Genomic DNA, 13,433 nt, shown 5'->3' with positions numbered 1-13,433 from the left:
CCCGGACCAGCCAATATTCACCCAGTATTGGGGAGAGGCATTTCTTAATTTACCTTTTTTCTGATTTTAAGCTTGCACGTGAAGGCTAACTGCGGGTTGACTGATAACGTGTTGGAGTTGATCTGCTGATTGGACTAGTTCTTAATCGCCAGTTTCTTGGATAAAGAGCGTGATGAAGTGTGCAGCGATAATATAGATCATTTAGATAGAGGCAACGATGGCTACCCCAGTTAATTCAGTTAATTTGAAACTATTTAATAGTGGATTGTTTTTTTTTCGGTGCCAGGATGATTTGCTTGTCTTCATCCCAAACTAACCACTGTTTTACTTTTTCAGATATTAGCCTCACATGTTGAAGAGATGCGTGTAAGTGACGGAGTATGGCTAAGCCAATCCACCGTATCTAAAGCTGAAGAAGCTTTTTTCTGCACGCAGTACGGCACGGAAGCTTCTGCTGGCAATGAAAAGCGACACAAGTCACCTGGCTCATCTTCGGGACATGTACACTTCCAGAAGTCAAAACTAAATAACGAGAGGGCGAGAAAATCAAAGTCCCCGCATGAGAAAAAAGTAAATTCCGTTTCTCGACTATTTGACAAAAAAGAAAGCCATTGACGTGGCTGACTTTTGCATATAAGCCCTGAGTTAATTGACATTAAAGTGATTGGTTCAGTTTAAAAAATAACACTTGAAGTCCACGGCAACAAGTATTTAGCTCCAGTTCATTCATTTTTAAAACTGCTTCCATGTTATAAATATATAGAAATAAGTAATTGTAAAAAAGAACTAAGCGAATTATAAAGCAGGTAATGAGGTTTTCTTTGGGGGGAACCTTCTACCAGCGAAGTGCTCGAAGACGCCTATCGACGAGTAGTGTTCCTCGGGTGTTTTCCTCTGGTTCCTCCCGTGTTTTCCTGTATGGGGGCGCATGACCCTCCGCAATGCGCACTATAAAAATGCTAGCTAGCAAAATTGCTGAAAAGAAAGCCGAATCATACCCGGACGCAATAACATACATACGCACGAGAATAAGTTTTGCTTTCCTGTGTAGCGCTATCAGATGCCTCAGAGGGTGCCGTGGTTCCAAACGGCCAACTGACTCTGATAGTTCATGCAGTGCCATAGTGCGGGAGGGGAGACTAGATTCATAACAAATTAGTTTATATAGAAATTCAATTCTCATGACGCAGCTCTAAAGAGATATAGTGCCTTGTCTTTAAAATTGTATACGGTGCATTGATGTCTCATAGTAGGAGATCACTACTCGTCCACTGGATTGTCCTGCGCGGCTCAAGAGCAAACCCCTTATTTTATAATTTTATTCTGTAGGCAGGAAACGTCCTCTAATCTCAGTTCCCTTTTGTGACCAGTTTCCAAGGTCACCTCTTTATTGGACTGATTCAACTCCTAGAATCATAAAGGTGCTTAGGCTCACGATACTCTGTGGTTGTCCAATCTGGACTTAAACTGCCTAATTGTCTTTGACGAGATATCTTCTCTCGGAAAGTTATTCCACTCGTTAACGACACGTTGGCTGAAATTGTTCTGCCTTATTTCAGTCCTCATTTTTGTCCAGTTTTAATTTGTTGCCGTGGCCACGCAATGATTTGGCAGTTTCGGCTCTGGTCAGGAGTCCTTGGCACACTTTCTGGTCGTGCCCAATTTTCGGATTAAGGAATTTGAAGGTTTCTATCATGTTGCCACGCAGTTTTCTGTTGGCCAGTGTTGGCATGTCGAGTCTTCTGAGACGGTAGTCATAACTGAGGTGCTTGAACTCCACGGACTTTCTTGTTGCACGACGTTGAACATTCTCCAACATGGTAATGTTTTTGCTGGTGTGGGGACCAAACTGGAGTGGCGTACTCGAAGTGCGGCCTGACCAGTGCACTGAAGAGATATCTGAACGGTATTATGTCTAGATGAACAAAAGTTGCGATCAGTCGTATGATTCTGTTGGCCTTGGCTGCTTTCTCTGCAAAGTGTTTGTCAAATATAAGTTGGCTGTCGAAGTTGACACCCATGTATACCTCACTGTCCACTTTTGATTTTTGTCTTGCTGTTCTCGTAGATATGATACTTCATCGGTTCAAATTTAGGTTTCCAAGTTGTAACATCTCTGCTTTGTCTGAATGAAAGGGAAGTTTCCAAGCCATACTCCAGTCATTCTTTTTGTACAAGTCTCGCTGCAGCAGATGGACTTTGTGGTTGTCCAATCTGGACCTAAACTGCCGAATTGTCTCTGACGAGATATCTTCTCTCGGAAGGTTATGCCACTCGTTAAGACACGTTGGCTGAAATTGTTTTGCCTTATTTCAGTCCTCATTTTTGTCCAGTTTTAATTTGTTACCGTGGCCACGCAATGATTGGGCAGTTTCGGCTCTGGTCAGCAGTCCTTGGCACACTTTCTGGTCGGTGTCTTTGATAGCTCGGTGTCTATTGTCTTTGATAGCTCGGAAGGTTTTTTTTGTCGTCCGCGAACGTCTAGTTTTGACTCTCAATCGTCAGTGGAAGGTTGTTAATGTAAATCAAGGGTTGAAGAGGGCCCAAAACACTTCCCCAGGACACTCCACTTGAACATCAAAACTCGCAGAAGTGGCTTGATTGACCACCACTTACTTCTTTCGATTAAGGATGAAAATTTTGATCCAAGCCCAAACTCTCCCTTCACTTCAATAAGACTTGGTTTTCAATAGCAATGCCTTTTGTGGAACTTTATCAAACGCCTTTCTTAAATCGCAAGAACTACAATCAATTTCGGGTCTTGATCGAGATGCTTAGCCTACTCGTTGACGACTTTCAACAGCTAAAGGCTGGTAGAACGTATTTTCAGAAAGCTGAACTGTTTGTCCGAATTAGGTTGTTCACTTGTAGATGTCTCCCAATCTCGTCTGTTATAATACTTTTTTAGCAGCTTCCACACAATTCTGGCAATACTGACAGGCCTGTAGTTGCCAGGGTCCTCCTTTTTACCACTTTTGAAAATAGCAGAAATGGGTGCCTGCTTGCAATCATCCGGTAGATCTGCATTGCTCAATGAATTATCGAACAGGTTTTCCTTTGGTTTTATCAGCAGCGCACTGAGTTCAACGAAGACGCTGGATGAATTTGATCAAATCCCTGCAATTTTGTTTAGTTTGTCTTCAACCATCTTTCCAGTTATGATATCCCTGTGTGGTTCCTTGGCCACTTTTGGCTCCAAATTTATCCTCGGAGTTGAAAACACTGGAGAAGTATTCACTAAGATGCTTGCTTTGCGATTGTCATCCTTTTCCAGTTTTGGTCTTAGTCTTGACCTTGCCGTATCTCCAGAATGCTTTTGGATTCATTTTTACTTGAAGTACAATATTATGCTCCACTTTGCATGTTTCGTCCCGTACATCTCTCCTGACAGCATTTCTGCACATGCAGTATTTGTGATAGTAAGTTTGGGATTTTGTTCGCATGTACTTTCTCCACAGTGAATGTTTCTTGCGTTTTAAAACACGTACCTCACGTTCCAGTGGTACAATCTCCACATTTAGCTGGTGCGGCTGTCCTCGCATTCAAAGAGGGCTTCCAACCAATATCCAGCTCTTCTCGCATTGACATGTCTTCCTTGTGGTAGAGAAATCTTGTTTTCTGTGGTTGCCCATTGATACAGTTTAGTTTCGTCTTGAAAGGGATCGTAGCTTGATCGCTTTTGCCAATTGGTGACTCGCAATCCAGTTCAAAGATGTGCCCTTTAAATGTGGTAAAAACAAGATCCAGACAGCCTGGCGACTTAGACCCTCTGCGCCTAGTGTCAAAGTTAACCATCTGCTGAAAATAGCTGTCCTTAACACAATCAAGAAACATAAAGTCCTTGCTTTCTTCCCCATGAGTCGTGGAAGTTGTGTCACAGCTTTTGTCAGGGACGTTGAAGTCACCAAAAAAGACCATGTCTCTGTATGATGAGTCGGTAGTCCTCTGAAAAACAATTCTGAGAGCTTCCTCTTCTTCAGATATCGTGCAATGCCGGTAGATGAAGCCAATCAGGATTGATTTGTTGCGGTATTCTATAAACATGCAGTCTGGAAGTGTGATACCCTCAAAGCGTTTCTCGGCAAAGACTCTGCTGATTGGTTTGTGCAGGTACAATATGACCCCTCTGTCTCCAGCGTTGGCAAATATCAGGTTCCGTAGTTGCAACATCAAATTTAGCGTTCTTCGGTTTAGCCTCCACGACATCGAAGATTGAAAGTGGCATGTCATGAAGTCTTTGTCTAATTTCCAGCGTTTATATCTTCCATCCACCCACATTGTTTGAGAGCCGGTCCTGCGGTCGTTTCGCTCTCTAGGCTTAATTGATGGGGGTGGACCCTTCAGCTTGTCGGTGAAGTTTTTTGCAGCCTCACCATTCTTCTCCCTTGCTTGGCTTACTTTTTGTCTAATTTGGTCTCTCATTTCTTTCAGGTGGTCGTGCGTAATGCTCAGACGTTTATATTCCTCGTAAGCAGTCCTAATTTTTTGCAGATGGCAAAAGATTTTGTCTTTATCCCTTTTTGACGAAAGGAGAATCTTTGTGGACCTGGCATGCCTGGAGTTGACGTCACTTCCTCTTCTTCTTTCAAGTTGCGCCGGTTTTTTGTCCAAATCTGATGATCCTTTTGCTTTAAAGTTCTTTACGTTGAATACATCCCTGCACATGTCATTGAAGAACCTGCAGTCATCTTCTGACCTGGCTTTCGGATCAACAGTTTTGCTTTCTGGGGCTCGGAAAATAATCAAGTTGCATTCTCTGCTTTCCAGATCAATCTTGCGCCTCTCTTCTTTGGCCGTTGTTGAGGGAATTTAAACTTTTCAGTTAAACTTTTCATTGAGGGAATTTTCTCTTCTTGACATTTGCCCTTCTAACTCGCCGAATGACGCCGCATTTTGATGTTGGTTCTTTCAATTGGTTCTGAAAATCATCCACTTCGGCTTCAGATTGGTTTTTTAGTTTCCGTTTTCCTAGTGCCGCTTAATGGTTGCAGAGCCAGAGGACCCCATGATTCTTTGGATTGCATTCGGAGCTTGTGCTTGGATGCCAGATCAGTTTAGGCTATGATACCAAGCGCCACTCATGAAGCAAGAGAGTGTGCTTTCTCGGCATTCAGTGCCGCATTCACCGCAAGGGTATCTCGTGTTGAGATAGATTGGGTGCTATGACTGACACGTTACGCCCCCGGGCGCACATGCTATTTTATACATAGTAATTTGCTATATAGCAATACATAAATTGTAACAGGGTTAGAAAAATTGGTAGGCCGACAAAGAATAGATCTCTAATTGCAACAAGAGGGCGCGCCTATTACTGCATGTCACAGAAAGTTCCGATATTCACTTTTGAGGATATGTTGAAGCAATCAGACTATAAGCTAGAAACAATCGTTGAAAAGTCCGGACTGCCAAGAAGTGCTTTACAAATGCTGATATAAGGGAAACAAATGTTATAAAAATCAACAGCAACTTGATTTGTGAAAAACATTTTATCCTTCAGTTTTCAGGCCAGATAACTATTGAAACCAAATTATTTGACATTGGAGTTTTCAATGACATTATGTTAAGTCAACTCCAGCAAAGGGTACCATAAAGATGATGGTAATTTTTTTTTCGTTTGAAACGTTTCTAGATTTTTTTTTAACATTGAAATCATTTACTATTTTATACAAAATTTAAATGGTCTTAAAACAATAATTGGGATCAGTAATCTTGAGAGAAGTTTAGATGCAATTATGGTATTTTTCCTCAAATCACGATAAAATATTTACAAAGAGACTATTCAGAAGCAATTTAGTTTTTTTGTAGAAACAAATACTTGGATTTTTAACCTCCGAAATCTTCTCAACCCTTTATTGCTGGCTTGTTTTTTATTCTGTCAACTGAAGTTTGTTTTGCCTCACCTAATTTTGCGGTTTTTTGGACAATTTAAATGGATTTTTTTAATTTCTCTAGGCTAGTTTCATTCTTCGCTTTTTTGCTCAGTGACTTTAAAAACGAGTTGTTGAGCTAAGCAATTTAAAATTAACAAGTCCATGACCGAAATAACAAATAGGTATGGCGTGAACGTTATAAATGCCCGTTACGAGAACTTTGTTCTAAATAGTCTAAGTTACCTGGTCCAATGCTAATGTTAACCGCTCTAGACTGTCATTAATAAATGGGAAAGTGCCTAACTACGGAGTCAAATCGAACTCATGCAATATTCTAGTTTCTTTTATTCCTTTGTGTTCTTGTTTCATTCTCAATTGGTGTCATGAGATACAATAGTGGCTATTTTTAGAATCTGCTGGGTTTGTTTAAATGCTTTATTCTTTGGGTCTTTATTTTCTTTAAAACATAAGATTAAATTTGCATGTTTTTACACTCAAATTTTTGCTTTTATCTGCTTTTTCTTTCTTGTTCATACCAACAACGAAATTTAATCGGAATTATCAGAAAAAGAACATTAGATTTTTCGAATAATATTGAATAATACGTATTTATGAAGACGGTCAAATTCTTCTGTACCTTTTCTGTAAATTTTTCTGCTTTTTGATTCAATAAATCCAGTTCTAAAGAATAAACAATTGATTCTGAACATTTTGTAGATTTCGCAGATAAAAGTTGACGCTTCATAACACATCGAAAGGACAAAGGTCTGTTCAGTTTTTTTCCACATCAATTTTATCTTACAACTCTGCTAGTTTCTGTTCTTGTCAATTTTTTTCAATCATAGGTGTCGGATAACCAGAACAGACTCGTGGGCTTTGCTGCTGGAGTTAAAAATGCCGAGAATAAAAATGGAAAAGGTTTTTGAAGTTAGTTCTCCAAATGAAATTCATTCTGTAGTCAGCAGAAACGGTTTGGAAAACAAAAAGTGAAAAGAAAGCCAAAAGTGACAAAGTAAGTTAAATAAAATTTAAAAATTAGAAAAACCTACTTGAATGTTGCGGAAGTTCTTCAAGCTAAGATCCTCGAGACCAATTTGGCTTGCTTAGGCATAGCCATTGGCATAATAAGAGTTAAATTTGAACAGGAAATTGAAAAATTAATACATCCTTTATTTCAGTTTGCTTCACCAAATTCTCCTGAGAGAACAGACATCAAAAGAAATTCTAGCTCGCTTAAGACCTGTGCGATTTTGTCCGAAGTCGCTTTGAGTCCCATTTTAGGACAACTAAAAACGCAAAAAAAAACTGCAAAGCTGCCCATCAGGCTGAAAAAATTTGGGCTCAATTTCTTCGGAAAGTGAGCGTTTCACGTTGACTATGGGTAATGCTGTCAATATAGCATAGAAAGCACTTAAAACTACTATGACTAGCTGAGGTATTGCGACGCAATTTGATGTCCGCTAGGCTTTACCTGTTTATTCCCTCTTGCAAGCTCGAAGTCTGGGAGAAAGGTCTGAATAAAGGTCTCATTGTACCTTACGATAGAGACAGATCAATACAATCCAAATTCTGTGGTTCGTACAAACCAAAATGAACTCGTTATAGCTACGCTCAGCCTACTGATTTACAGCTGTAAAAAGGGCGCCCCATTAATGTAATTTTTCTCAGCCTTCCGCAGCCAATGTTTTTTAGTTTCAAGAAAAACAACAAAGAACTCAACTGAAAAACCATGTCTTTTTTTTTAATTTTTGGCCTTTTTTTCCAAAGTTAATGTATCAATTATCAAACGAAACTGTCAACTTAAAGTATCCAGAGTCCATTTTGAGAAAGTTTGATAACAAATGTGCTATTAATTTAAATGGAAAAGCACCCCATACGCCTCCCCCGAGTATTACAGGTATCAGTAAGAAAAATTTTACTGGTAATTTAGAAAATCGAAATTGCTATAAAAAACCAAACGAATGTTACCGCGATAAAATCTACGTTTCAAGAGCTTTCTTATGGTACAACTCATTTTTCTCAAGGATGCTGGGGTTTTTTTCCGATTTGGCCTAGAGACAAAAAGCCAGTCTCGCTTAAATTTTCCTCAATTTCACTAAGGAAATGTTGGAGCGATAACTTCAGCTGTCCTGGAGCCAAGGTCGGACCTATTTTGCATGCTTTAGGCTCAGTTCGAGTCGTATCCCTACTTATCCTTATTTTGCATTCTCGGACGCGCTGTGTCTTGGAATCGGATTAGTACTAATTTTATTGTCCCATGCTAGACAAAATTAACTGACGAAGCTATTCCACCCAGTTAAGTCAGGGCTAGTAGAGCTACTGTCAGTGCAGGGACTCTACCACTCAGGCGTTGCTTTAGTAGCTTCTTTCCTTTTTAGAATAATAAGAGTCTCTTGCTAAGCAATTTGACCTTTTTAAAATTGACTAGCTTTTGCTAAATTAGTTATTGTCGATGAACACGTCTATCTGTGAAATGGTATACTTGATTTTCAAATCTCCGTTGGATACAAATTGAAAAAAGAGACCCTTAGGGCCGATTTTGATCAGCAACTACCTGTCTTTCGAATCAATCGAAACCACGGAATAGTAAAGGTTTTGACTCCTGATCCAATCGAAATAGAGGTTAGCGTAGAAACAGATTTTTTGACATTCAGGCGCAATTTGGAGGGGTGTTCAATAGAGGAGTGTTTTCTTATGTCAAGTTTTTTGTCTGGATCAAATTCTCTAATGATGCTATAAGATTATCAGTTTACTAGATTATTGGGCAACTATCATGAACGTGCGCTCGCGTAAGTAGGTTGTGCTCTTCCAGATAAAATTAAAACCGAAGTACTAAGGTCCAAGTTGAATGCCTCCTGTTCTGTTTAGTCAAATGCTTTAGATAAATCTAAAAAGTGAACTGTCAGGTTCCTTTTTTAATCAAATTCACATATAAGTTTCATATGCATAAACGAGAGCATCGATATTTATACACCGTTTTCTGAGAACTTTTAGGATCTAAGGGTACGCTTCATCAAAGCTACTAAGGAGGCAAAAATATGCAGTGGAGGATAATTTGGATTTTGAAACGTTTAGACCACATTTTACCTCGATCTCTTTCCTCGCCCACCCCTCGCCAGTTACTCTTAAGAAGCTTTTTGAGTTCTCATCTGCTCTTAGAGACTTTTTTCATCCGTTTAGAGTTCCAATTTCGATGCGTCTTTATAGGTGACAAATCACGGAACCAACGAAAAAGAGCCTAAGTATTACCAGAACGGGCATTACAGCAGTGCCGACTACAATGGCTACTACAGCCAGCAGTATCAACAGCAGTCCTATCACCATGGGGGAGAGAGAGGAAGAGGTCCACAGTACCACAGAAACAATCACCAGTTCTACACTTCCCATCATCAGCAACAGTTCGGCCAGTTGAAGCTGCACATTGCCGAAGCCAGACAAACGATCCAGCGAGCTCTGCGCCATTCTTCAGGTCGAAACAGTGGAAGTGGTGGTAATAGTGGCGGTGGAGGGGGAGGTGCTTCAGGGTCAGGTGGTGGTTGGCGACAACAACAACAGCAGCATAATAGACGTCGAAGTGGAGGTTCAGGGAAAAACAGCACAAGCGAACAACAACAATGGGCAGGAAATGGTAACAGCAGTAACAACAATACCAGTGATAGAAGAAACTCAGGAAATGGTAACAAACATCATCATAATTATCAACAACAACAACAGGGTGGCCGCTCTAAAGATGAGTGGAGTCAGAGCAGGAATCATCACAGAGACAGTGGGAGTGGGAGGAAGAGGACTGTGAGTTTTGGAGACACTGTTAGTGATCAACTGTGCCGTCGGATTAAACAGCTAGAAACTGAGAATACACAACTACATAAGGGTATGAAGCGCACACTTTTTTCATTCGACGCACTTTTTTCGCGCACACTTTTTTCACAGAACAACTTCGATTAACTTCACTTCATTGTAGTAGCAACGAAGATGCAAATCAAATTAATGCCTTTGGAATAAAACCACTAAACGAGCTTTTCTAAGCAGCCACTGTGTTCTGGACCTGAAAAACAATACATTTGAGATTTAGTTTTTGAGTAATCGATGGGTAATACAGTCAGCATTTCTTAAAACGACAATACGAGGAAGATTTATGCAGTTTTTAAGAAGTCCTTATTTTCCCGAGGACGCTCAATTTTATCCAGAAGCACGTATTGGTTTTAAGTTCAGTGATTAAATCATCCGTTTCGAGTAGCGTGTACAATTTTGAATTTTTAAAACCAATAGTGTTACATCGCGTAGGATTTGCTAAAATAAGGTTGAGCTCAACTTTTGTGTTCAAAATAATATCTACTAGAAGTCCAGACAATACGCCATAAATTGACCGAAATATCATTTACATTGAATTTTGATCAACAAACTGTGATGAACGTTGCAAAAACCATGCGAAACGTTCCGAAAACTATTGCGAAGAGATCTTTCAGTGACAGAAATGCATTTGGTGTTATAGTTTGGTGTTATAGTAGACGTAGTGCTGGGAGTGCCCCGGACCAGCCAATATTCACCCAGTGTTGGGGAGGGGCATTTCTTAATTTACCTTTCACGTCCAAAAAAATTTGGTGTTATAGTTAGTGAAAAGTTAGAGGCCAAAGTTGTGGAGTTGATGGACAGAGTTGCCAGTCTGGAGACCACAAACAGCATCACTCCCACCACCACTACTGCTAACACCAACTAGTCCTGAGAGAAACTCACTCCCGTCAAGAGAATCATAACATATTTAAAGGGGAAGAACTGATTCATAATTGTAGTGACAAATGCACTACCGGTTACTTGAGACAATTGAGAAAATGTGGACTTGATTTTGGGATGAAGAACTCCAGCAAGGGCTATGAAAGCAAATTTGAACATTGTCGACTGAATTGAAAAACTTGAGATCAGAAATCTTACTGCCTGTTCTTTGCAGTTCATGATTTCATACAGAATATTTCGGACCTGATTCATATCCATAACAGTTAATTTGTAATTTTTACACTGATTTTCGCTGTTCAAATTGAATCATTCATTTGATCTGGAAATGAATAGCAGTGAAACTTGTATGCAATGAAATTGGGGCCATTCTTTTTTTACAAGTGAGTGCGCTATAATCACTAAATCTTCTGGGTTTTATTGGAAATCTTTGTCTGGAAATGAAACAGATCCAGTACTCTATGTTTAGGGATGTTTTGATAGTCCTTGTTTTCTGTGTTACAGTTAATTGTTCATGAATAGTGTTAGTTAGTCTACTAATCTGTAAGAGTATAGAAATTCTAGAACTCGATTCAAGATTATCTGTTCTTTTTGGAAAAATGATGTCCGAATTACTCCAGCTTTGGTTTTATTCGAGAGTTACGGTTGTTTTTAAGAAGCTTACTTTCTACGAAATTGTCGATTCTATGGCTGCTGATTGTAGTTGTTACTTGAATTTACCGGTGTGTTCTGTATTTATAAATGTCTTAATTACCATAAAGACATCGTTTTTGGTGTTGGTTGAAAACGGTAACAGTTTTGCTATTGTTTTGCTACTGGTCGTCAGTCATCAACCCTGCAGTAATTATATATGCAATTGCCATTTTAGTCGTTTATTTGTAAACAGATATGGTGCTTATTGTTCAGTCATACCCTCCCCTCCTCCCTCCCTTTCAAGTTGTTCCTTGATCTCTTCTATTTTGTATTGTCGCACAGTTGTGCTGCTCAATCATGTGATCATATTTATCCAAATCGGGAACTGTTTCCTCTTACCATGTGGATCGGATATGTTTTACATCGCAGCTTTATTAAAAACAATAGCAAGACTGTATTTTCTGACTGTATTTTTGGTGCTGAATGCAAGAAAAATTGTTTATAGAGAGGAGTGTTAGCAAACAGTTCCTCGATCGTATGTGGATGTTAGTTTATTAATTCAAACTGTTTAATCAGATCTGGATTACTTTATTTGTGCAGGTTTAATTGTCATCACCCCAGAGCAACTAACTATAATCGGCCTTGTTCCCATCTGTGCTCCTATAACTCATCTGCCTTTGTTTGAAACTATAGTGCTAAGTGGTTGGTTAATCAGAGTTTATTTTCAAAACACTTTCTTTATAACGTGAGTGACAATCAGTTAATTAATCAGGTAGAGAAGGTTTAATGACCAAACAGTGAAAGGGAATCCTCAAAAATCCAACGTTTTCAACTAAAACTATCAAAACGAAGCTGAAAATGATCAGGTAGACGGGTTTCAATAAAACCATTAATTTTGAGTTATTAGTACTCAAAAGCACCAGCGCCATAAAACTTTCAAACAGTATACAAATTAAATCACAATTTTAATCAACTACCTCTTGCCTGCCAAATGTTTTGTCAAAATTTTTGGTTTCCTCTCACTCAATCGATGTCATGCAAAAATATTAGCCTACTGTCGCTGCGTAACGACAGAGACATATTATCAGGCAAAAATGTCCTTCAATAAAAAACCTCATGCCTCAATGAGAGACTGCACGTTATGACTTTCATTTTTTTTCCGAAATTATTTGATGCCTTCGTCCGGTTACCTTTCGGAGGACTTAAAAAGGTATTGTCAAACTCCTATTAAAAAGGTCCAATCTTGACTACGATATCTAACTACAGGCCTAAGACCAACTTACGTTTCATTTCTGAGTTAATAGAAAATAGAGAAAACTGTTCATGCAAATGAAAGACTATCTTGGCAAAAAATCAATTCATAAAATATCAAATTACCTAAAGCGTCGCTAATTCAACAGAAACAGCTGTTTTAAAGGTGTTAAATGATTTAAATTCTTTCGAAAAAAATTAATCAGTAATCTATATTGGACTTGATCTATCATCTGCTTTTGATATTGATCATACTGCTTCAGTCACTTTACTTTAATTGACTTAGATTACGATCAGTTGTTTTAAATCTGCCATAAACGACATGACCAATCGATCACAGTAGTTATGGGCAGTTTTTTTAATTGAAAGAAAAATGACGTCGGTAAAATTCACCCAGAGCATGAGCTTGCTCACGTTGATCTTATTTCGAGTTGACCCGTTCATTATTTCTATCACAAATTTATTAACTCCTTCTATGGCCTCGCGAGTTGGCTTTCTGTAAAAATACAGCGTATTCTGAATTCTTGCACTCGATTGATGTTCTGCTTGTCTCCAATAGCCCCTACAAACCAGAATTCGAGAAAATTTTACTGGCTGCCTATAACCAAGAGAGTTAATTTCAAGTTTTTAATTGGACATCGTTCTGTTTATTCTTCGAAAATTTCTAATCTGTCGGGAATTTTTCAACGCAACTGTTGTTACTGGACAACAATTTCTTAATAATTTTGTCAAGAGTTTCCTGTGCCAAATGCGTGGAACAGATCACCGTTTGAGACAAAGGCTTAATTGTGAACTTGAGTTAAGAAAAAAACTTTGCAATTTTTCAGCAATGTTGAGCTTAGAGATTAGATGAAAAACTAATTTTCTCCCAAGAATACTTGATGGATTCTCAAAGATTGCCACACGTGCATAGCAGTGAGGTTGTTCTTTCTTTACCCTAGCACAGAAAAT

General features: G+C 39.0%; 1 protein-coding gene across 1 annotated transcript; it reads left to right on the top strand.

The window, feature by feature from the left end:
• Positions 1-310: 310 nt before the first annotated feature.
• Positions 311-11,964, top strand: LOC142345790 (uncharacterized). The gene is made up of 3 exons (XM_075398144.1): positions 311-570; positions 9,078-9,741; positions 10,481-11,964. The coding sequence occupies exons 1-3, from the start codon at positions 361-363 to the stop codon at positions 10,585-10,587; spliced, it is 981 nt and encodes a 326-aa protein (XP_075254259.1). The 5' UTR covers positions 311-360; the 3' UTR covers positions 10,588-11,964.
• The last annotated feature ends 1,469 nt before the right edge of the window (positions 11,965-13,433 follow it).

Source organism: Convolutriloba macropyga, chromosome 9 (genome assembly GCF_964194025.1).
Source record: "Convolutriloba macropyga chromosome 9, txConMacr16.3, whole genome shotgun sequence".
In the NCBI taxonomy this organism is placed as follows: domain Eukaryota; kingdom Metazoa; phylum Xenacoelomorpha; order Acoela; family Convolutidae; genus Convolutriloba; species Convolutriloba macropyga.
This window is presented reverse-complemented; position numbering and strand designations above follow the sequence as displayed.

Bases quoted from the DNA above. Each gene is read 5' to 3' on its own strand.
- LOC142345790 (XM_075398144.1), top strand. From the start codon at position 361: ATGCGTGTAAGTGACGGAGTATGGCTAAGCCAATCCACCGTATCTAAA. The intron at 571-9,077 runs GTAAATTCCGTT...GCGTCTTTATAG, and splicing joins AGTCCCCGCATGAGAAAAAA to GTGACAAATCACGGAACCAA. The intron at 9,742-10,480 runs GTATGAAGCGCA...TTGGTGTTATAG, and splicing joins GAATACACAACTACATAAGG to TTAGTGAAAAGTTAGAGGCC.